The sequence below is a fragment of the Sorex fumeus genome, unplaced genomic scaffold (genome assembly GCF_029834395.1).
Source record: "Sorex fumeus unplaced genomic scaffold, SorFum_2.1 ptg000155l, whole genome shotgun sequence".
In the NCBI taxonomy this organism is placed as follows: domain Eukaryota; kingdom Metazoa; phylum Chordata; class Mammalia; order Eulipotyphla; family Soricidae; genus Sorex; species Sorex fumeus.
In genome coordinates this window covers 2,439,019-2,462,940 of record NW_026606212.1, presented here as the reverse complement: position 1 = coordinate 2,462,940, position 23,922 = coordinate 2,439,019, and the positions used below count along the sequence as shown (strand labels likewise).

Here is a 23,922-nt window from a genome sequence, read left to right as displayed (position 1 = left end):
AAAATGGAAAATTATTGAATTATGGAACTTCAGCACCTGCTGTGGGGTGTTGGCTAATTAAATTGGATTTGTAAATAGAGGCCGGAGCAATAGTATAGCAGGTAGGGCATTTACCAGGCATTCGGCCAACCCCAGTTTAGTACCCAGCATTCAATATGATCCTCTGAGCACTGCCAGGGATAATTCCTGAGTAATAATTACAGAGCCAGAAGTAATCCTTGAGCATCACTGGGCATGGCCCCAAGAACAAAAACAGAGTTTGTAAATAATTTAGAATGGTGTCCAACTCTAATAAGCCAATAGACGTGGCTTCTTAAGCTTTTTCCACTTGTGAAATATTTTGTCTCAGGGTTCCCTCCACATACCTCCCAGCCTTTCCCATGCCCTTGGTAGACATATTTGGTATCTATTTCATGCTTACAGTTGTTGCTTTGCATGCACAAGAGATTGATTACTAGGGTTAAAGTGAGCATAATTATTTCTTTTAGTTACAGCCAAGTTCTGCTTCTGACTCAATGGATCAACTACTAAACAAAAGTAGAGAAGGAGAAAAATCAAGAGATATGATTAAAGACAAAATGGAACTCAGTTCTAAGGATTCTTTCATTGAAAGTAGCAGCAACTGCATGAGTGGCGGCAGCAAGCCAGACAGCCCCCGCGTTTCCCCTTCCATCCTCAGCAGCGCAGAGCACAAAAGAGGACCTGAAGTCACGTCCCAAGGAGTTCAGACTTCCAGTCCAGGCTGTAAGCAAGAGAAAGATGATAAAGAGGAAAAGAAAGATGCAGCTGAGTGAGTAAATCTAAACTTGAACACTTTTAACTGTGTTTTTTGTTTGTTAGTTTTTTGTTACTGTTTTTGGGGGGGTCACAGAAGTTTTTTTTCTCTCATTCATGTGTGTATGTTTTTAATTGCTTTGTAGGAGTCTAGGCATAAATTTAAAAAGACCATTTTCTGTGAACGGTGGGGGGTTTTTAAAAGTCACTAACTCTTGGGGCTGGAGTGATAGCACAGCGGGTAAGGCGTTTGCCTTGCATGCGGCCGACCCAAGTTCGATTCCCAGCATCCCACATGGTCCCCCGGGCACCGCTAGGAGTCATTCCTGAGTGCAGAGCCAGGAGTAACCCCTGAGCATTGCCGGGTATGACCCAAAAAGCAAAAAATAAATAAAAGTTACTAACTCTTGGGCTTTGTAGCCCCTGGATGCCATTCAGTGGCTATAATATGCCGGCTGTGATATAAAAACTAAGAATTGACACCATTAGGGAGACAGTAATTTGGTGTCCTCACTTGGAATATAATGTGCTTTTTTTTTTTTCTTTTTGGGTCACACCCGGCGATGCACAGGAGTTAGTCCTGGTTCATGCATTCAGGAATTACTCCTGGCAGTGCTCGGGAGACCATATGGGATGCTGGGAATCGAATCTAGGTCGGCTGCATGCAAGGCAAACGCCCTACCCACTGTGCTATTGCTCCAGCCCCTATAATGTGCTTTTTTTATCAGAAGTATTTATAATTCTTAGATTTTAAGTTGGATTTAATTCTGCAATCCAGTGTAAGTTAAGTGACTCTTAATGGGCTCCTTTCAGATCTTAACCTAGCCACTGTCGATGTATTTTACTTCCAAACAATTCAGTTACAGTTGAGCTTTTTTTGTTACTTGTTTCATTTTTTGTTTGGGGGCTGGATCTGGCAGTGCTTAGGGCTTACACCTGGCTCTGCACTCAGGGGTCACCTCTGGCAGGCTTGGGGGAACCATATGGTATACTGGGGGTTCAACCAGGCCTGCTGCATGCAAGGCCAGCACCTTAGCCATTCCTAATATCCCTCTTGTCCCAGGCAGTGGCGTCTTTAACTGCAGGTCTGTGGTGGCCTTGTCCCAATCCACAGGTATAAAAAGAGTGAAAGGCGCAGTGCTGGTCTGCATGGAAGATTATTTGTAAGGCACCTCTTTTTTCACTCCCCCCCCCTTTTCACTTTAGACACTTCACTTGTTCATTGCAGATATGCAGTTGTTTCTTCCACTGGTGCCGCTGCACTGCCTCATACCACTGTGCTGCAGCCACTGGTACCCAACCCGAAACCTCATCCCCCTTACCTGCCGTGTGCTCGTCCATACAGTGCTAGAGAATCGAACCTGGGCTTCGTAATGAAAGCATGCAGCCTCTAGCACACTTTATTTTTTTCGGTCAAATTTTCCTGATTAAGGAGTGGTAAATAAGGATCTCTATTTTTAATGAAAAAAATTAATCTTCTAATAAGAATTACCTAAGTCTAATCTGTGTTTAGCTATTTTTTTTTAAAGACTGACGATATTAGAAATAGCGTCAACAGCTTTTCGTTGAAGGTACTTTATTTGTACCTTTAGAGAAAAATGTTTCATGCAAATTTCTCTACCCATTTTATTCCTCTGATTTAGGCAAGTGAGGAAGTCAACATTGAATCCCAATGCAAAAGAGTTCAACCCTCGTTCCTTTTCTCAGGTAAGTTTCTCTTTTAGGATTAATCTAGTATTTTTTTAAAAATGAATTCGGGACCAGAAAAACAGCAGACGTTAAAGCATTTGCTTTGTACGCATCCAGCCTCAGTTCTATCTGCGAGCACCACGTCATCCTCCAGCTCATAGCTACTGAATACTGCCCGGTGTGGCCCAACCTCCTTGCCCCACACAAAAAATTTAGTAGTAGTAATATTTTTCCCATACCTGCTATCTGAATTCAATTGTAGTATAGAAAAACAACTTTCAGTTTCCAGCCTTTTTTGAAATGATGGTCATTAAGAGTATTTTTGAGGACCAGATAGCTCAGCAGACTGAAGTTATTCTTTGGGGGTGATTTCCCTGGTGCCGCATGCCTCTCTAAACTGCCAGGACAGATCCCTGCTGGGGGTAGCCCCTAAGCCCATTGGGTGCTCACCCCCAGGTCGATAAAACTCAAAGGGTTAGAGCAGATGCTATGCACGTGGGAGCCCTAAAGTCGTGCCCCCAACTGCACAGTCTCTGTCACTACCTGTGTAATCTCTGGGCAGCTAGGAGAGCTCCCCAGCTGCTCTCCCTCTCCCCAGCACCATTGATTATGACTCCAAACACGGGGTGTGGCTCAGAGCACATGCCTTGAATGTGTGAGGCTCTGGGTTCAATCCCTGGCACCACAAATGAATGGTGTATATGTGTGGAAGGGAAGAATGGTTTTGAACTGTAGAAGATTTTTGTATTATCATCATGATCTGGAGAAAATAATTTGATTTTTTTTCTCTCCAGGACTTTTGTTCTTGGTCCACACCCAGCCATATTCTAAGCTTACTCCTGGCACTGTGCTCAGAAATCAGGGGTGCCTGATGGTGCTCAGGGGTGGTACTGGGGATCAAATCTGGGTTGGCTGCTTGTCAGGCAAGCACCGTGCCCATTATATAGTCTATGGTTCTGCTCGAGGTTTCTCATGTGCTAGAATCTCTAGACTCTTGGCTTCTTAGATAACTGTTATTCTACTGAATGCATAAGGAAGTGAATATTGTGTTTTCAAAAACGTTCGCTTTGGGTGCTTACCTTGCACATGGCCAACTTGGGCTCCATCCCCAGCATGCCACATGGTCCCCTGAGCACCACCAGGCATGCCCCCAAAACTGAAACCTATTTTCTCTTCTGCCTAAGTCTTAACTTTTTGTTTTGAGGGGGAGTTTCCCAATAATACCTAGGAAGGGCCCCTTAGGATGACTCTCAGCCAATCAGGACAGTGGATCCATGCACAGGGCAAGGACCCTGCAGTACTGGGGATTACCCTGGGCCACCCTGGTGCTTCTGGTGGGGGTTGCAGATCTCCAGAACTACACCCAGTATTGTTTGGGGGTGAGCTGTAATGGTGATGGTCGGGGGACCGTATTGTTTGGGGGATCAAATTGGAGTTAGCTGGAGTTAGCTGTTTACCTTGATCCCTGTATTATCTCTCCAGTTCCACAGCATCTGTTTAATAGTATTTTGACTTAACTGGCATGGTTTCACTTTCACTTTCTACCAAAGTATTTTCTTTTATTTGAAATATGTTAGGATTTTTTCCTGAGAATTTATTTTTCATTAAAAGGGAAAAATGGGGCAGGGGAGGTCTTCAAAGGATTGGAGGTCATGCTTCATATGTAGGATGCCCCAGTCACATATGGTTCCCCTCCTCCTACCCCCACACTGCCAGGAGACACTCCATAGATATTGCCCAGAAATAAATTCAAAAAGAGAAAGGAAAGCAAGTAAAAAATTTAAAAGATGGTGAAAAATCAGTCTTCAAACTTTAATACCTTTTAAAAAGTTGATTTTGAGGCTGTAGAGATATTTCAAAGGATACAATATGTTTCTTAATGAAACCTGATTCAATTCCCATCGCCTCATGGACCCCTGAGTACTGTTACTTAGTTGATTTTGCTTTTTATTTTGATAGCCAAAGCCTTCTACTACCCCAACTTCACCTCGGCCTCAAGCACAACCTAGCCCATCCATGGTGGGCCATCAGCAGCCAACTCCAGTTTATACTCAGCCTGTTTGTTTTGCACCAAATATGATGTATCCAGTCCCAGTGAGCCCAGGTGTACAAGTAAGTCCTAGAATTTGATGTTTATTTGCTTGACACCAAAGATTGTAGTGGTCTATACAGACAAGAGGCAGTGATGAGATGATTCAACAGAAGGATTTGAAAAGGGGAGGCATCTAGTACTATGCTGTATTATTTTTGTCAGGACCTAAATCAGAATATTTTCTGGTGAGAAATATAATTTAGATATTGTACGTTTGGGGATTGTTCTTCTGGATGTGGGTCCAATTTTAATGTTTGATTACTCATAATCAGGAAACCGTAGCACTAGCTCTCTAAGAACATACATCTAAGAAAAGTGGTATGATTAATATGATTAATAATATATCTTTTGAACCTAATCTTTTTTTTTTTTTTAATTTTCTCAAGCCTTTGTACCCTATACCTATGACGCCCATGCCAGTGAATCAAGCCAAGACTTATAGAGCAGGTAAAGGTGAGAATTATCCTGCCCATGTTTGCTTGTAGTCTGCATGCTGCATGAACTGAGTACCTCGTTTTATAACAAGTAAATATTTGTGGTTCAGCGTTGACTATTGTTGTGTCTATTTACTGACTTTCAATGACAGAGTATTCCCATAGGGATGAGCAAAAAAAGCAGGGGAGGAGAAAGGATCATCGGTTGTGGTTGGACGGCATTCTCTTCAGAAAGAAAGGGCTAGAGGGATAGTACTAGAGGTGCCTCAGGGGAGGTGCTTGCTGCATACAACCTATCCAGGTTCACCCCCTGTCCGCACATGTGTTCCCCATCCCCACCCTGAGCCAGCACTAAGCCCTGAGTATACCCAGGTGTGGCCAAAACCAACAAAAGATAACCAGAATCTGCTTTCACACTTTGTAAAATAATCCTTTGTGCCGTCTAAGACTACCTTAATCAGATAATTCTCAGTCACAATGTATATTTTAGTTTTTTTTGTGTGTCTTGGGGCCACACCAGGCATGCTCGGGGATTTTGCCTGGCTTTGTGCTCAGGGATCACTCCTGGGGGAGCTTGCTAGGGGTCCCTAGGGGGTCCTAGGGATTGAACCTGATCGGCCATGTGCACAGCAAGCACTCCCAGGGCCGCACAGTCTCTCCAGCCTCAGCAGCGTATTTATGCAGTTGGTTTGTCTTGAGTATTGGTCAAAGTCTCCTACAATCTAGCTGTTACTGCACATCTCCTTAAGCCTCTCAGAGTTTTCTCCCTACTGGTACTATTGTAAACTGGTTGTTAATGTAGTATATCCTACATTTTACACTTTAGATTTGTCTCTGTACTTGTGATATTTTTGATAGCATTCAAGTTCAGCTTTTATGGGGAAGGGTAAAAATACATAATAAATGGTTTCGAGGGCCAAGGATGTGGCTCAGTGGTAGGTCATTTGCCTTATAGGTATGAGGACCTGGGTCCTGTTCCCGACACCAAGTGAGGCATAAACCTGAGCACTGCTGATTTGCTCCCTAAACAAAAACAAAATGGTTGTGAGTGCCAACAGGACGGTTAGATCTGTCAGGGGCACATACTGTCTCGTCCTTCTGAGTTATGGTAGGTTATGCTGAACTAAGATGGTCACAGCATTCTCCTCCCTTTAATTCTGGAGTTTTCTAATAACCTTTTATCTAATGCAATGATGAAGCATAATGATTTTTCATTAGAATTGAAATTATCCTATTCAAACGTGCATCAGAATTATTTGGAAGGTTTATTTAAAACACAGATTGCTTTGTTTATTACCTGAGTTTTCAGTTAAATAGGTGTGGGGCATAGTTTGAGGTTGTTTGTTTATTGGTGGGGGGGGGTAATCCCCACCCAGCAATATTCCTGCCTTACCTTTTTTTTTCTTTTTAAAATTTTTTATTAGTGAATCACCGTGATGTACAGTTACAGACTTAGAAACTTTCGCCTGGCTTACTCTTGACTATGCTCAGGGAATTACACTTGGCAATGCTTGGGGCCACTTGTGTGGTGCTGGGAATTGAACCGGGGTTGGCTGCATGCAAGGCTACACCTTAATGCTTATTCTGACTCTTTGGCCCTATTTTTAGCATTAAGTAATAGCATCTAGCAGCATTTCTTGCATTCTTTTTTCTCTATCCTTCTGTAAGGAATTGTTTTTTTTACTTTATTATCCTAACATAGTTATCCTAACATAAGAAAGTTAGGAACCTGCTGACATTTAAGTGCTTAACATATACATAATAATGAAATGAGGGGCAAAGCCACATCCTTAAAGAGAAAACAAAATGTCACTGGAAAGCACTGAAAGTCACAAATTCCTGCTCTTCTAATTTGGCACTTGGCACTTCTGCCAAGCATAGAGCCAGGAGTGAGCTAGCCCCATGCCACCATTAAGTATGGCTTAACCACCACAGCCCCCCTCCCGCCCCCTAAATAAGCAAAAACATTGTGCCATAAATCCCTCTCAATTTTTTTAATGCTATCATCAACTATAAAGGAAAGTGACAAAGGGCATGTAGCCCTCTTCTCTCTGGGAAAGCTGGAGGTGATGGTACCGGTTGAGTTGAACAGAGCTTTAAATGGTTTGGGGATCATAGGGTTGAAATTTGAAATAAGGTGACATAAAGTAATCTTTGTGAGAATTGCTTTGGGGACTCAGGGATGCGTCTCAGTGGTAAAACACTTGCTTCACATGCATGAGACCCCAGGTTTGATTTCTGGTACCACCCAAAATAATAAGGCTATTTTGAAACTACCTACATGAGGTTCTGATGGTGTTTAGAAAGATCAAGATGTTGCATACGGTTCAGTCATGGGTCATGAAGGGAAATGGCATTCTGGTTGCTCTGGGCCTCTTTTGAGTAGCACAACGGGTAGGATGTTTGCCTTTCACGCTGCTGACCAGGGCTCAATTTTTCCGTCCCTCTCGGAGAGCCCGGCAAGCTACCAAGAGTATCTCACCCGCACGGCAGAGCCTGGCAAGCTCCCCGTGGCATATTCAATATGCCAAACACAGTAACAACAAGTCTCACAATGGAGACGTTACTGGGCCCACTTGAGCAAATCGATGAACAACGGGAGGACAGTGCCACACTTCTGTTATGTTTGGTTTTTCTTTGAAAAAACCAGTGTCTTGTCTCTAGTAAATGTGGTATGATGTAGAGGCTTGAGCAATAGCACAGCGGGTAGGGCGTTTGCCTTGCACGCGGCCGACCCGAGTTCGATTCCCAGCATCCCATATGGTCCCCTGAGCACCGCCAGCAGTAACTCCTGAGTGCAGAGCCAGAAGTAACCCCTGTGCATTGCCAGGTGTGACCCCCCCCCCAAAAAAAAAAGGTATGACGTAGCATGTTGAACAGAGAAATGATTTGAAGGAAGTGTTTCATAGTGTTGTGAATCTGTTAAGGAGGTGTCTCAAAGAAGGGCTAGAGCACAGGCTTTGCCGGCAGCCACAGTTTAATCTCTGACACCAATAGAGGATCTCTGAGGAAGTTGTTTTTAACACCTGTAGCACTATTGCACTGCCCTCCCGTTGTTCAATTTGCTCGAGCGGGCACCAGTAACGTCTCACAACAAATTGTGAGACTTCTTGTTACTGTTTTTTTTTTTTTTTTTTTTTTTTTGGCTTTTTGGCTTTTTGGGTCACACCCGGCGATGCTTAGGGGTTCCTCCTGGTTCTGCACTCAGCAATTACTCCTGGTGGTGCTCAGGGGACCATATGGGAGGCTGGGAATCAAACCCGGGCTGACCATGTGCAAGGCAAACGCCCTACCCGCTGTGCTATCACTCCAGCCCCTTGTTACTGTTTTTGGCATATCGGATACGTCACGGGTAGCTTGCCGTCTTTGCCCTGCAGGCATGATACTCTCAGTAGCTTGCCAGGCTCCCTGAGCTCGCTCTTGGTGCACTACAGCCCATTCCAGTCTCAACAAAGTAACACCTGAAAAAGTCAAATCAGAATTATCCAAGCTGTGAGTTAGGAAATGATTTTGAGGTTGAGGAATAGCATGTGATAGGAAAGTAGTCCAGATGGCTCGAGTGGGAAGGGGGAGCATTGGAGAATTGGGGACGCGGGTCAGATAATGCAGTCTTCTGGACCGTGTTCATGTGCTTTACACTGAGATGCTGTTTTCTAACACACAGTATTGTTTTCTGCAGTACCAAATATGCCCCAACAGCGGCAAGACCAGCATCATCAGAGCACCATGATGCATCCAGCCTCAGCGGCAGGCCCACCCATTGTGGCCACCCCACCAGCTTATTCCACACAATACGTTGCCTATAGTCCTCAGCAGTTTCCAAATCAGCCTCTTGTTCAGCATGTGCCACATTACCAGTCTCAGGTGAGGCCTGAATCTTAATTTTTTGTTCAAATAATTTTCAAAGGGTTGGAGTGATAGTACAGTAGGTAGGGTGTTTGCCTCGCACATGGCCGGCTCTGGCATCCCATATGGTTCCTTGAGCGGTGCCGGTGCCAGGAGTAAATTCTTAGTGTCTCCAGATGTGCCCCCCCCCCCCAGATTTTCTTAATTAAATTTTAATATATAAAGAAAAAAGTTTGTATGCTTTGTATTTTGTTACTTTGAAGTAAATGCAGGTAGCTAAGAATTGGTAGGGGCGGAGGAGGAGGGGATTTTTCAAATACATAATGAAAGGGAATAATAGCTAAGGAAAGATTCAGAATTTCCAGAGTTGTTCTAGAAACCTGAACGCCATCAAGTTAGCTAGCTAAAATATGTTTGACTCTGTTTGCTATTTTAATTTGTTTTCTTTATTTTTTGTTTGAACACAGCATCCTCATGTCTATAGTCCTGTCATACAGGGGAATGCTAGAATGATGGCACCACCAACTCATGCCCAGCCTGGTTTAGTATCTTCTTCCGCAACTCAGTACGGGGCTCATGAGCAGACGCATGCAATGTATGGTAGGGAGCACTTTGTTTGTCTTTTTCAGTGTGTGTAATTTGTTTTAAAGCTATGAATAGGTAATACTTCAGAATAACTTGGCCCTTTCTGATACTAAGGGTAAATACTAAGACTCTTAAGGAAATGCGTTTCTCTGACCTGCTCTGTAAGTCTTGGCAAAGCATTTCTACTCTGTACATGAAATTCCTGTCTTCAAATTCTTTATTCTTAAGTAAAATGTAATGATGTATGTAATGAACAGAAAACCTGCTTTTGTGGAGAAAGATAACTTTACTCTTCTTCATCTGTATTGCCCTTCGGTATATCCTGCCTATGGCCTTCGAGAACACTTGACCCTAATGAAAGTGCTCTCCAGTAAGAAAGCATTGTCTCACTCCTTATTTCGGGGGGGTGGGGGGGTCGCGGATTACATATTTTACTGCTATTGTAATAATGTTGTATTACTGCAATTGTATAATACCAGATCTGCCCCAGATATGTTCGCTTTAAGTATTATCAGCATAATGAAAATGAAAAATACTCTCTATATAACATTAAATATATATAAGAATAAAAATTACTTTGCAGAACAATGAAAAATGAGAAGTATTATATTAACATTAAACATATACATATGAAGTAAAAATTACTTGTGTAGGCCAACTCAGCAACTGCCTAAAATACTAAAATAATATAGTTTTCCATGTTTAGAACTTAAATTAAAATATCCACTTAGATCTTGTAATGTAGAATTGGAATGAGTTTTCCCATATAGTTTTAAAACACATAAGTTGGTACCAGTTTGATTCATTTGAAGTAATGGTTTAGAAGATTCTGTAGGTTAATGAAGTCAGAGCAGGTTGCTGCAGTCGTATTGTTCCCGCGACAGCCCCCTGGAGCCAGGCTGTCACTGTCCAGCTGCACTCCTGATAAGACTTTGGCTTGATTAAAGGCATTCTCTTTATAAAATACAAAAGTCTGATCTTAATTTTCTACATCACTACTTAAAACTTTGTGTGATGAATTATGCCCTTTAAGTTTTCAAAATGATGTAATTTCTACACTAAACATTTCAAGAACTTCATGCATAACTTAACATAATGACAGGCTTATGAGTTTGGTTATAATTATCCTTAGTTTAATCATTCGTTGTCTTATTCAGGAGAACTGAGTATGTGTGAAAAGGCACCGTTGATGAATTACACTGACTTTTTGCAGTTAGTATACATTTAAACAATTTTCCATTGTGCTAAAGACTTAGGTGAAAAGTTCATTATGTTTACACATTTCTGGTGAATGCATCGTGATTTAGCAATTGGGGTGGGGGGGACACAACATTTATTTTCTCCCATTTTCTGAGCTAAAATTTTATTACTCTTACAAGAAGCTATTTGTGTATCTGTGCTTTTTGAGGCATTATAGTAATTCTGTGGTGAACAGACACCTTCTCATGAGTGTTTTCACTCATGAACCAACATCTGGCTCACTTTTGGATAACATTAATTTTGATACAGCCTGTACATGAAACCTAGTAGTTTTATATTATAACTACCTCCGAGCATTTCCATTTAAGAAATCATTTCGCCTTATACCCTGAAGTCCATTCAAGTGTGGGTAAATAGGAAATATGCAAACCAAATGCTAGACCTAGAGACCAGGGAAATCTGCAGTGAACTGGTTATCAAAGCCAGTTCATCAGTGCCAGGAGAAAGTTGCTCAACCACATCTGATTTACTCTCCTGCATTTTACACAGGTTGCATTTAGATGATGATACGTTAATGAGGGCAAGCTAAAGGCAAGATTGAAGTTGGTATGAATGTTGCTTATTCATCAGAGTACTTCTGTCAGATACTTCAGAAACAAAGCATTTAAAAATTATTTTTATGTGATTTAGTAATCAATTTAATCCGCTAAATTCAGCAAGATTTTAATTCCTCGGTAATTTAGAGTTGCCAAATCTCAACTACGACAAATGTTAAACATACTGCAGATTCATCTTGGACTCAGACAAAACTGCTGTATTGATTGAAATGTTAATTTCAATCTTTACCATGAACAATTTATGTTTTATGTTCCCAGTGGAACCAGATATTTCTGAGTATGAATTATTGTGTACGGTGCCGTGAAATTAACCCATAACCTTACATATACAAAACATGTGCTCTATATTTGAACATCCTTTACCTCTAAAATGCATATTTGTAAGCTGTGTCCTGTAATCTTTTCTCAGTGTGTGTGTGTGTGTGTGTGTGCGCGCGCGCGCGTGTGCAAAGGATATTGGAGCCAGGGATATTTCTAAAACTTTTTTATGGAAACAGAAAAATATGCACCCAGATGTTGTTGACATCGTCATCTTTTTGTTATTTATGGCTATAACAAAATGATTTGCTAGTAGAAAGGACCGCCACCAAAAGCCAAATTAAGACTTCATATGAATTTTTCTTACATTGAGACACTATATGTAGAATTACATATGGTCACATACATACTTAAACTATAGCTCAAGTAGTAATCACACATGCCTTAAACATATGTGCAGACCTGAATTTGGTCTTCCGCACCAATAGCACGCTTAGGCACTTCCTGGGAGTAGCCTTTGGACCTCTGGGCTCCATTGGGATGACCCCTATAAAATTAAGCTGAAACATTAATAGATTTTAGTACATTTAACATAGAAAGCATTTAATAACAGGCGACTGAATAGATTGCTGGGAGATACTTCTATTGTAAGCAGTCATTTACCTCATATTCTCTTCGGACTTAGATCACAGATTTCATCTCTCTGACTTTAGTCTTTCATCCTTGCCTTTGCTCCTGCCTAATAACTATTTGGGGGCTGGAACAGTACAGTACAATGGATAGGGCGTTGCCTTACACGAAGTAGATCCGGTGTCAATCCCCGGAATCCCATTTGGTCCCCCAAGCGCTGCCGGGAGTGCAGAGTAAGGAGTGATCCCAAAATTTAAAAGTCTTCTAATCTTTTCATCTAGTTTTGCTTTCACGGCAGCGTTTTCCAAGAAATAATGACGCTTCTCCTACTAAAAATTAAAACCATTAGGAACAGTATGATTCAGTCCTTTCTTTGGGTTTGATTTTGGTAGTTTATTGCAGACAGGTTAAGAAAAAAGTAATGGGCAAAAAAGAATTGAAAAGCAAAGTTTACTCCTCTACCCAAAAACTTTTTCGGTTTTATTCTCTCTTTTTTGCTTAACCTTCCAAGTGTCCTTACATTCACATTGACTCTTTGGTAAAGAATAATTATTCCCTGTTTAGTGCTATTATCATATTTTCTAAGTTTTAAATCCACTTCCAGATGCTTAATGCATGTCTTATAGAATGATGACAATAGTGATTTGTAAATTGTTTAAGTCTTTAAATAGAGCTTGGTAACAAATACTGTTTCATTTTGGTACATTAATTCTATTCAAGATTGTTCAATAGAATGCCATGCTGATCTTTTATTAGATAATAATAATTATCTATTCCTTTCATTTTAAGCAAGTCAACATGTGGAATTGATACCCTCATACAGAAGAAAAGTGACTTTTGGTTCAGCCCTATTTTAAATTTGTAGCAGTGTTTAAATTGCTTGTCATAGCTTATAAAATAAGAATGACTGCATGAATACAAAAAAATTACTTAAATGTCAACCTTTCCAGAAAACTAGGAAAATGCACACCTCAAAAGGCTAATTTACCTTTCTATTTCCCAAATTCAGCATGTCCCAAATTACCCTACAACAAGGAGACAAGCCCTTCTTTCTACTTTGCCAGTGAGTTGGGTTTTTTATATTAATTTTCGTTGTACAGTAAAACACTTTTTAAAGAATACATGTTAAGGGAGTAGACTTGTTGCGCAATATTTTCCTTGTGCCAGACAAAATCATTAATATATACCTATAAATAATCCATAGTTTTTACCCAAAAAATTTAGAACCCAGCTTAAGAAAGCTGGAGTTAATTGCAAAATTGAGTATTTCAGAAATTAATTTTTGCATACCAAGCAAACATGTGACTGTTTTAGAACTACTTCATGATTTCTTTGTTGAGAGAAACCTTTCCTGAGCACCTTTTTTTAAAATCTAAATGACAATCTTAATATAGAAACTATTGATCTTTTTAGTTTCTTTGTGACAGAAAGTTAAAATCTTCAGATAGTAGACACTTCATGTAGGTCTGGGGGCTTTATGTTGAGGGAGGGGGTGATTTGGGCCACACTAGGTGTACTTCGGTGTTCCTGGCTCTGTACTTGGGAGTGGCCCCTGGTTGTGCTTGGAAGACCATATGTAGAGCAGATATATCTAGCTACTTAATTTCATCAGAGTCTCTTTTGAAGGTGCCGGTCCCCTCTCACCACTAGAGAAACAGTGAACAATTTGCTCTTCGGTAGGGTTCGCCTTTAGCAGTGAGCCTGTATGGCAAGTTTAAAATAAGACTAGCCATGAACTTGAATGGGAAGGGTACTAACATGCAAAAAGTCTGCCAGTAATTTGTGTCCCTTAATGTGAAGTACTATTCTACAGGATAGTAAAACTAAAAATTTGTTAGAGACTGAATTCCGAGTTAATTTAGAATGACTCAATGTCTGAATCTACTAAATGCCGAATTTTTAAAAACCATTTAGAAAAAGTTTTTTGACTCACATTTTTTATTCTTTGTGCCATGACTTGGTATCCAAAAATAAGAACTTGCATATTACTTATTTGGTGCTAGGAAATATTAACAAATTTAATCCTTTAATAGATGCTCTTTAAAAAGGAGTCTTGCTGTATCTATATACTATTAAAGGGAAACTGTATGTGAAATATAATATGTAAAAGACAGTTTCAGTAATTTTACCATGTACTCCGTGTGAGTTCTTAAATGCAGTTATCCTCACCATCTTACTGTCTGTCAGTAGTTTGGAGTCAATTTCCTGGTAAGTAGATAAAAGGTCCTTAATCATCACATCTAAGCTTTAACTGCCTTAGCGTAACTTTCCCTCAAAGGAAATATCAGTACTTTATAAAATAAACTAACAGTTGGGCTGCTATTTGTAATTAATTTGCTGTTTTGTCCCCATAAATACACATCCTCCCCACTCTATCCATTTTCCACCTCCCTGCCATACCATTTTAAACCATTTTATCATCGTGTGATGTAGTTGTCTTTCATTTACTTCTTTCACTTTCTTTTTTTCTGAATTTACATCAAATTTATGAGTGAAAAGATTGCTTAAGTTTCACAGGATGGTGATTTCTCATGACTAGTGCATCCAAGGTCAAAGTACAGTCACAGATTAAGGGAACAGACATGTGTCCTGAGTAGGCTTCGGTAAGACTGTGACTGGAAATGATTTTTGAAATGTGATTAGTGTTAGAAGGATTTAGTGGTTTTATCATATTTAGAATTTTAAATATTAGTATCAAGGAACACAGTGAGTGGGAAACTTCTGGATCAGGTATGGTCCAAAGAAATGATACAACTTTGATTAGTTGACCAGTTGACCTAATTACTTGATTACTTGAAGGCAAGTTCAGGTTTTTGGTTTGGGGGAACATCCCAAGCAGTGGCAACTCCTGGTAATTTTCTGGCCATTTGGCTCAGGCTGCCAGAAGGTACTGCTGCTCTGTTGGTGGTAGTCTTGGTGACTGAACCCCACAGTGCTCAGGGGGCCTCCAGAGGGCTACACCCTGCAGTGCTTGTGATGCCGGTGATCAGGCCAGGGTGTGGCACAAGCAGGGGTATGCCCCGAACTCTCTATTGTCTTCCTGGCCCAAGTCAGCAGTTCTATAGAGAGGCTTCGTGAAAAGTTTTCCCAGAATTTGAAATGTCTTTTTAACCTCTGTGGAATATTTAGCTAAATTCTATCAGCGTGTGTAGTAAGTAATACATTTATCTCAGTAATGCCAGAATTAACTGCATTTGGTTCTTCAGGTCTCCTCCTTTGATTCTGTTAATTGCCTGTCATTTACTTTATCCTGGTTCCTTTCTCTTGCCTCTCTCCTTCAAGTCTTCTTCCCGTCAGCCTTCCATGTTCTCCTGATCTGTCCCTTGTCTCCTTCTTAACTGGCCTTTCAGGACCCAAACTGTATTTTTGTTATTAATATTAAGTGTATATTTCACATTTTCCATAATCAACTACATCACTTCATATGGGAGGGAGAAAAACAATTTCTGGGCAAGGTAATTTTGTCTTTAAAGCTAGGAGATGAATAACTAAAAATATTTCTAATTAAACCTTCTTAAATTTTATTTGCAGCTTATGGATATATTACACCACTTGATTTATTTTTCTTGTAATGCCTTTTTGACTCTGGCCTCCAATATGTGTTCATTAAACCACATTTAAGAGTGAACCACTGGCCTCTGTGTGTTTAAAAAAGATGGGATTTTTAGACAGAAGCTAAGGATGCATTTAGCTTGGATTACTTGTTTTTGCTTTGTCTGTTTCTGGGTCACACCTGTCTGCTCAAGTCCTACTGACTTTGTGCTTGGGGTGCTGGGGATAGAACCTGGATCTGCCGCAGGGCTGGAGAGATAGCACAGCGGGTAGGGCGTTTGCCTTGCACGGGGCCAACCTAGATTCGATCCCCAGCATCCCATAGGGTTCCCTGAGCACCGCCAGGAGTAACTCCTGAGTGCGGAGCCAGGAGTAACCCGTGTGCATGGCCAGGTGTGACCCGAAAAGAAAAAATTAAAAAAAAGGAACCTGGATCTGCCGCATGGAAGGCAAGCACCTGGACCCATGTGTTGTGTCCCCAGCCCGTATTCTTTGAAAACATGTGCTCTAAGTGTGAATGAGATGCAGAGGAGAGCACAGTTTTTTTCTATACTTTTTAAATATTGGTGATGCCATTTACCATAGACGCATTTTGAAAATGCATGATTGACAAGTACTCCACTGTCAGTTTGTAAAGCCTCTCATTTCAGGATTTTAAGTTTTCTAGCTTGCGACTAGCAGTTACGAAACTTTGTGGGCATGGTTATTCTCTTCGTGATTGCCATGCTTTTATGTGTAAAAATTGCTAATAGAGCATTTAGCTATAGTTCATTTTTTTATTATTGCTTAAAAGTAAACATTTTAAAGATTTTTGTTTTTTAATGAAGCAAGGCATTTTTTACTTACGCTTAGAAAGATCTGATGGGAGAAAAGAGAAGTACCTGTTCAAGAAAGAACACAGGCTTGTCCAGAATGGAATAAGCAAATTAACGTCGAGACAAGCACGCAAGATACGTGTTCCGGACGCCCAGAGGCTTGAAAAGGAAGCTGAAACTTTTTTGAATTTTCAAGAAATTTTTGTTTCTTGGCAAAATTTTGTACAAAATTTTTTGGGAAACAACATAGCTTTAGGACCAAAATTCATTGAATAAAGTCTCAAAAATAGAAAGTTACTGTACTCTCTTTATGAAAACTCAAATAGAATTTGGGAGCTTGTGATTGTTTCTCTTTTCTCTCCGCCTGATTTTATATTGCTCCAAATGAAATATTTAAGATGTTGAGTAAAAAGGATTTTAATGATAAAGATTTGAAAAGAGCTCTAGACGTATGCCCAATCGAATTTTCTGTGATGGTGGAAGTATTCCTAATCAGCCATGAGTTAAATGTAGCTATTTTTATATTCAAAGCCACTTAAAAAGGAAGTATAAGATTTTTATATGCATAAAAGTCTGTTTGAAAATTTATGTCACATTTCCAGACCAAGCCAGTACCTGGACAGTATTGGGTGATCTGAAGGTTAAATGAATGAGTTCGATGGTGAAGAATGGCCTTTTAATAAGTTAGGAGAGAGACACTGGCTGCTTTCATAGACTCATGGGACTATGGAGCTCCAAAAGCAGTTCGCACATCATTTTCCCCAGCTCCCGGAAACAGTCACTTCTTTAAAACACCCAGAGACTATGTTGCCACAGTTTTCCTTGTTAATATATTCTAGGCTACTTTAACACTAGTTAGGGGGAATTGCCCAGTGTTAAACAGAAGTGCTTTGTTTCCTCTGGGAAGTGACCAGTGTTGCTCTGTGTTGGCAGCGGGCACACAGGTGATCTTGGCAGAGCTGAGAGACCTGTTGCCGTCACGAGGGGTAGTTGGTCCAGTGGGCAGACGTTGCTGGCTCGTGGCCGTGCACTGCTGAGCATTACAGAAGTGCTGTGCGTGCCCAACCATCTGCAGAGCATTGCCATGGCAAGCCTGTGAGTGCTGTGGTGCCTCGTGCAGCTAGGCCTGCCTGGAGGTGTTGGGCGCAGAGGCCTGGCCCCAAGACGGTGCTCACTTCTCCCATCCGTCCCCATCTGCCTGTGTGATACTAATAATCACATCAAGAACACCAGCTGTTTTGGAGTTCTCTGTGTATGAACTTCTCTTCTGGGGATTTTAGAACTGAGGATGAGAAGAATGGGCCTCACATGTCAGAACAGTCGCCCCCGCCCACTGCCACTTGTAGTTAGATTTGTATCACTGTGCTGTCAATAGCAGTGGAATAAGCTGACTGTTCAAGCAGTGAGCCTGTTTTATGCTTTCTGTTCTCAAATTGCTGCTCTGGGAAGATAGAACAATGACTTTCTACCTTATTTCTTTTTTAAGTCAAGAACAGCCCGTATTGAGATTCACAAAAGAACTTGCTTTGGTTCTTTTTTTGTTTTTTCTTTTTTCTTTATGGGTCACACCCGGCAATGCATGGGTTACTCCTGGCTGTGCTCAGGGGACCATATGGGATGCTGGGAATCAAACTCGGGTCGGCCGCGTGCAAGGCAAATGCCCTACCACCCCCACCCCCCCACCCCCCCACCCCCGTGCTCTCTCCAGCTTCCTTGCTTTGGTTCTTTAATGAACATATACTTCAGGTAGTTGCAGGTACTAGTTTTTAGAAAGCTGAGATGAGCAACTTGAGCAGGGAAGTTCCAGGAGACAATCTTCCATGGTCAGTCAATGGAGATGGTGGTCATTTGGCCTTGAAGATGGAGCCCTATCTTTACCACGACTCTGGCCCTCCCTAGTCCATGCCCACCGGCCACTGCCAGCTCTAGGGTGCTAGGATGGGGAGGTTAGCCAGTTGGTCTGGAGCCAATATGCTATGTGTGAGACTCTATTATTTCTGTGCTTATTTGAAAGTTGCCTTTTGTGGGAAACCTAGTGCCTTTTAAGAACTAAGTTATAGATTTGAATATATCTTCATTATTCAGTGTCGTGAATAAATACTACATTGATGGTTATGTGGGAAAAAAAATGAATGACAGTGATGGTCCAGGTGGCTTAGTGATGGTATAAATTAGCTATTGAGCATCACTAGAGCTTTGTTGATGCAGGCATCAAGGGTCGGGTAAGGTTATCAGGCATCTTGATTCCACACACTCCTTTTTCTTTCACTTTAGTCTCCACTGGCTCCCTTGCTCAGCAGTATGCTCACCCTAATGCAACTCTGCACCCACATCCTCCACACCCTCAGCCTTCAGCGACCCCCACCGGACAGCAGCCGAACCAGCACGGTGGAAGTCATCCCGCACCCAGCCCTGTTCAGGTAAGGAGAAAAGCCAAGGCCTCAGAGCAGTGCGCGCTGATGCGTTTGGCTGTAGCCTTCCTTGTTCTCATGCCAGTCAAGGGGCTTAGTGCCAGAATAACAAACAAACACACACTATCCTCCCGTTGTTCATCGATTTGCTCGAGCGGGCCAGTAACGTCTCCATTTTGAGACTTGTCGTTACTGTGTTTGGCAAATCGAATACGTCAGCTAGATGCAAGGCAAGCCTTATCCGCTGTGCTGTCTTACTAGCCCTGCTTTTTCAAATTAAAAATTAGTTTTACTTTTTGAACTGAGGAAGTGGCGGAGGGGGGGGGGGCGGTTAAGCGATCTTGGTCTTGTGTTACTTCTGCTTCGTTGAGGGTAATTGCCAGGCTTAGAATCGGACTTGTGTCACAGAAGAAAATGATTCTAAATGGGAGGGAGGCATCCCAACCCTACTTTTATCATCACCCTGTTCATTTCCTTGAGGTTTTGTTGTTTAGTTTTGCTTTGGTTTTTGGGACCATACTGGAGATCCTTCGGGCTTACTCCTGGCTCTGTGCTCAGGGGTAATCCTGGTGGGGCTCAGAGGACCATGTGGGCTGCCGGGGTTTTGAACCTGGGTTGGCTGTGTGCGAAACGATCACCTTACCCGCTGTACTACTGCTCTAGCCGCATCCCCTTGGACTTTCTCGCACCCGTCTCCTTCAGTAGGTCCACAGGACGCCTGTTTTCATGTGCAGAGCTGCTCTAACCCTCGAATACTTTCCATTCCGGAAATGGTTTTTCTCAGTTCTTTCCTATTCCCGTGCAGCACCATCAGCACCAGGCTGCCCAGGCTCTGCATCTGGCCAGCCCGCAGCAGCAGTCAGCCATTTACCACGCGGGACTCGCACCCACACCGCCTGCCATGACACCGGCCTCGAACACGCAGTCGCCGCAGAGTAGCTTCCCAGCAGCACAACAGACCGTCTTTACGATCCACCCTTCTCATGTCCAGCCTGCATATACCAACCCGCCCCACATGGCCCATGTACCTCAGGTAAACCAGCTTTAGCCAACTTCTTGTGATGGCAGTAGAATCTGAAGGTGATCAGAGAAGCAGCAGTGAGCCAGATGCTCTCCGAGCCGGGAGACCCTGTGTGTGGTGCCATCTGCCCGTCTCCCTCCTCCCAGTCAAATACATGTGATTTGCTTCCAAATGAATGTTCGTGTGGTTTTCTAGTGGATCAGTGAAGTTGGTGATTGGTCAGTCCTTTAATGTTTCTCCATTGAGACCTGAAAGAGCTTCTGAGCCATCTGCAGTACCCTGCCCCCTTTTGTTTTTCTGGTGGCGGGAGGCACACCCAGTGGTGCTGAGTCTCAAACCCAGGGGTCCTGCATGGAAATGTGCACTCCAGCCTACTGAGCTATCTTCCTGGCCCCCCATTCTTCCTTTGTCTGCTTTGCTATGTTTATATAGCTTCATTGCTCTGTGTGTGTGTGACATGTGTTGTGTGTGTGTATATATATGTACACACATATATATGTGTATATATATGTATATATATATATAAATCTCACACACATCGGGCAGGGAGAGTGGGGCTTGTACAGAATCTTTGCTTCTGAGGTAACAACCCTGGGTCTGACAGCTTGTTAGGCACATGAATTCCAGAGAAATCTTTCCAATCTCTCCAGTTGTTTCCCCTGGCTATCCAAATACTTGCTTTGACCAGATGTTGTGCTCCTTGAAAAGGCTTGACCTTGGACATTGGTGCTGTGTACTAGAGGCTGGAAGCCTCCAGTTGTCCCGTGTTCTTCAGGAGCAGCCCTGGAGGCCGTGTGGGCTCGGGCCCAGCGTAAGGGTTGCTTGCTGTCTGTAGCAGCTGCAGTCCAGGGCCGTGGTGCATTGGCGGAAGGAAAAGGAACCGCACTGACATTGGGCTCTATCGCTGTCGAGACCCTCCCGGGAGCAGTCGGCTGTCTCTGCGCTCTCTTAGCCGCTTTCCTAACAGAACTGTCCTCGGCGGCTCTGCCGGAGACTGCCTCCCTGGACTGCTCCTGGTCCATGGCAGTGTGCCACTGAGGCTCTGGTGTGGCGGGCCGGGCATGTAAATCAGTTGGAGCTCGCAGAAGGCACCCTCGTAACTAAAGTGGCACGGCTCTGGGAAGCGTGGGCTCTGAGCGTGGCGGCACTGCAGTGGATGGTGTGCTGTTGACGACGGGGAGGGGGATCTGATCTGGCCAGGTGTGGGCCACTGTGGTTTGCTGAATCAGGAGCCTCATGAGAGGAGGGGTCCTCTAGCTGTCTACGTAGAGCTCGGTAGCTGAGTAGATACGTGAATTTTTATGTAAGTCAGGGTTCCTAAAACCTCCCTTTCTTGTGTCTTTGTGCTGAAAGAGCAAAGGTTGACATTTATAGGCAAGTCCCGTAGCGCCATGGGCCTTTGAGTATGTCAGAGCAGAAACAGTATTTCTCTCGAGCTTATCTTGGTCCAGAAGAGTGCACAGTAAGGGAAACAGGACACAGTGGCTTTTCCTGGCCCTGCCAAATCTTTGCAGCGCTGATGTCCAGCTGTTTGGGCTAAGAAAACCTTTCCCACTGGGCAGTGAGGCCAGGTTGAACTATCACTTGGTACAGGGACATCGGGCAGGTCCGGCTCATTTCATATCACCCCTTCCTACACCCCAGCAGCTGCCTCCTGCTGCTCGCTCCGTCAGCATCTTTCAGCAGAGGCCAGGAGGCCTGAGTCCTCACATTGCCACACTAGTCCTTCATAGCACTGCGCTGGCAAGCAGGCCAGGAGCCAAGGGGAAGGTCCACAGGAACAGGTGGACAGTCCCTCCTGCTCGAGACATTGTAAGGCCACTTCATGCCCCACATGCAAGGCAGTTCTTTAGCATCTCTCTAGCTTATCTCTTACTACGCGGTTGAGCTTTCGGAGGCTGATCTTTGTGAAAGCATCGAATACATAGAATCCAGTGACCAGGGAGTTGGAGACTAGGACGCTGCGGCCCCGGCACCAGACTCGCTGGCTGCCTGCTCCCTCGAACTGGCAGGCTCTGCTCAAAGGTGACGCAGTTGATGATCTGTACTAGGGCATGTCCCCCAGAGGGAAAAATGGGGCCCTCGGGGCCCGTTGTTGCCCTTTGCTGAGACCCAGCCTAGCAAAAGGACCACAGTTGACATGTTATTTAAGCTGGAGATGTTGCCTGTATGCGTAAAAGAGCTCTCTGTTTCAGGCTCATGTACAGTCAGGAATGGTTCCTTCTCATCCAACTGCCCATGCGCCAATGATGCTAATGACGACACAGCCACCCGGCGGTCCCCAGGCCGCCCTCGCTCAAAGTGCACTACAGCCCATTCCAGTCTCGACAACAGCGCATTTCCCCTATATGACGCACCCTTCAGGTGAGGCGTGTGTGTGCAGGGGCCGCCGGGCACCCCAAAGCATTCTGCTGGCACAGGTGGAGTGGCAGGCAGGGCCAGCACTCGGAGCCCCCTGTCTGCGAGCTAGCCAGACTCACGAGCGTGCACAGTAGGGGCTGTGATGACGAGTCAGGGCCAGGGCCTTCGGCTTCAGGAGTGTTGGTGGTACGTAGGGTTCGGCGCGATGAGAGCAGCAGCATTCTGTGGACCTGATGCATGCTTACGCTCAGTTGGCCTTCTTGTTACGAGGCTGGACAGGGCAGTGTTTTCCTTCCTGAGTCCCAACAGACTGACGTGTGGGGGGTTATCACCATGGCAGAGTTTGACTGTAGCTCTGGAGAAAGTGCTGTGTACGGTTGGTTCTGAGTGTAGCACAGTGCCAGCCTGGGCCCGGACAGGGAGAGAACCCCCCGTGATTGTGCTCTAATACTCGATGGCTGCCATGGCGACATTTCAGTCTAACTTGTCACTCTGAAAGCAGTACTGGTGCTTGGCTAGTCTTTGGGGAGGGGGTATGTTGAAGGCCTTTTTCGACCCCACGAGCAACAAGTCTTCTGGGAGTTTTATTTGAAACGGTTTTATGTCTGGTTTGTTTCTACCCACCCACTCTCCCCTTCCCTTTGGTACTGCTGGGTGGAGGGCACGAATGAGATTCTGAGTCTTGTTCAGGTAGACGAGGATAGTTGACAGTCATGCGCTGCAGACACTAGGCTCGTGTGCAGTGTTGCCAGTTTTCTGTTTAAATATTAACTTTTCTTTTTTACAGTACAAGCCCACCACCAACAGCAGTTGTAAGGCTGCCCTGGAGGAACCAAAAGGCCAAATTCCCTCCTCCCTCCTTCTGCTTCTACCAACTGGAAGCACAGAAAACTAGAATTTCATTTATTTGGTTTTTTTTTAAAAAATATGGTTTCTTGTAACATCCAATAGGAATGCTAACAGTTCACTTGCAGTGGAAGACATTTGGACCGAGTAGAGGTATTTAGGAACTTGTGGGCTGTTCCATAATTCCATGTGCTGTTTCAGAGTCCCGCAAGTACCCCAGCTCTGCTTGCCGAAACTGGAAGTTATTTATTTTTTAATGACCCTTGAAAAAGTCATGAACATGTCAGCTAGCAAAAGAATGACAAGAGTGATTCTTGCTGCTATTACCGCTAAGAAAAAAAAAAAATCAAGACTTGGAACACCCTTTTACTAAACTTGACAAAGGTTCAGTAAATTCTTCCCGTCAAAGAACTGACGGTTTATTATTTATAAATCAAGTTTGAGGTGATCACTGTCTACAGTGGTTCAACTTTTAAGTTAAGGGAAAAACTTTTACTTTGTAGATAATATAAAATAAAAACTTAAAAAAAATTAAAAAATAAAAAAAGTTTTAAAAACTGACGACCAAGGTAGTGTGTGTGTGTTTATCCAATTAACAGCTTACGCTGTTTGTATTGTAGGAAACTTAATGTCACGGCCAGAGTGCCCGGTGTCAGGGATTTTTCTTCATCTTGAGCTTTGGTTGCTTCAGGAGGAGAGGAAGCTGGCCAGAGCTGGGCCACGCTGAAATTCCACACCCTCAGCCTGACCTGTCAGTAAGCTTCCCTTTAAAATGTTCCTCGCATCTATCG

The 23,922-nt window shown here is 43.2% G+C and overlaps 1 protein-coding gene across 10 annotated transcripts in view; it reads left to right on the top strand.

Moving 5' to 3' along the window:
* The window catches only part of ATXN2 (ataxin 2), a 97,784-nt gene extending 74,092 nt beyond the window's left edge, over positions 1-23,692 (top strand). For 6 of the 10 annotated variants that reach the window (XM_056107206.1, XM_056107202.1, XM_056107204.1 and 3 more), the window contains 11 exons: positions 489-790; positions 2,418-2,481; positions 4,423-4,575; positions 4,942-5,008; positions 8,669-8,853; positions 9,303-9,435; positions 13,135-13,188; positions 18,767-18,912; positions 19,709-19,936; positions 22,120-22,288; positions 23,073-23,692. In XM_056107206.1, the coding sequence (XP_055963181.1) occupies positions 489-790; positions 2,418-2,481; positions 4,423-4,575; positions 4,942-5,008; positions 8,669-8,853; positions 9,303-9,435; positions 13,135-13,188; positions 18,767-18,912; positions 19,709-19,936; positions 22,120-22,288; positions 23,073-23,101 (1,530 nt within the window). In that variant the 3' untranslated portion in view covers positions 23,102-23,692. The remainder of the gene's footprint in view (positions 1-488; positions 791-2,417; positions 2,482-4,422; positions 4,576-4,941; positions 5,009-8,668; positions 8,854-9,302; positions 9,436-13,134; positions 13,189-18,766; positions 18,913-19,708; positions 19,937-22,119; positions 22,289-23,072) is intronic. The other 4 variants (XM_056107203.1, XM_056107205.1, XM_056107207.1 and 1 more) reach the window with 4 other exon arrangements.
* The last annotated feature ends 230 nt before the right edge of the window (positions 23,693-23,922 follow it).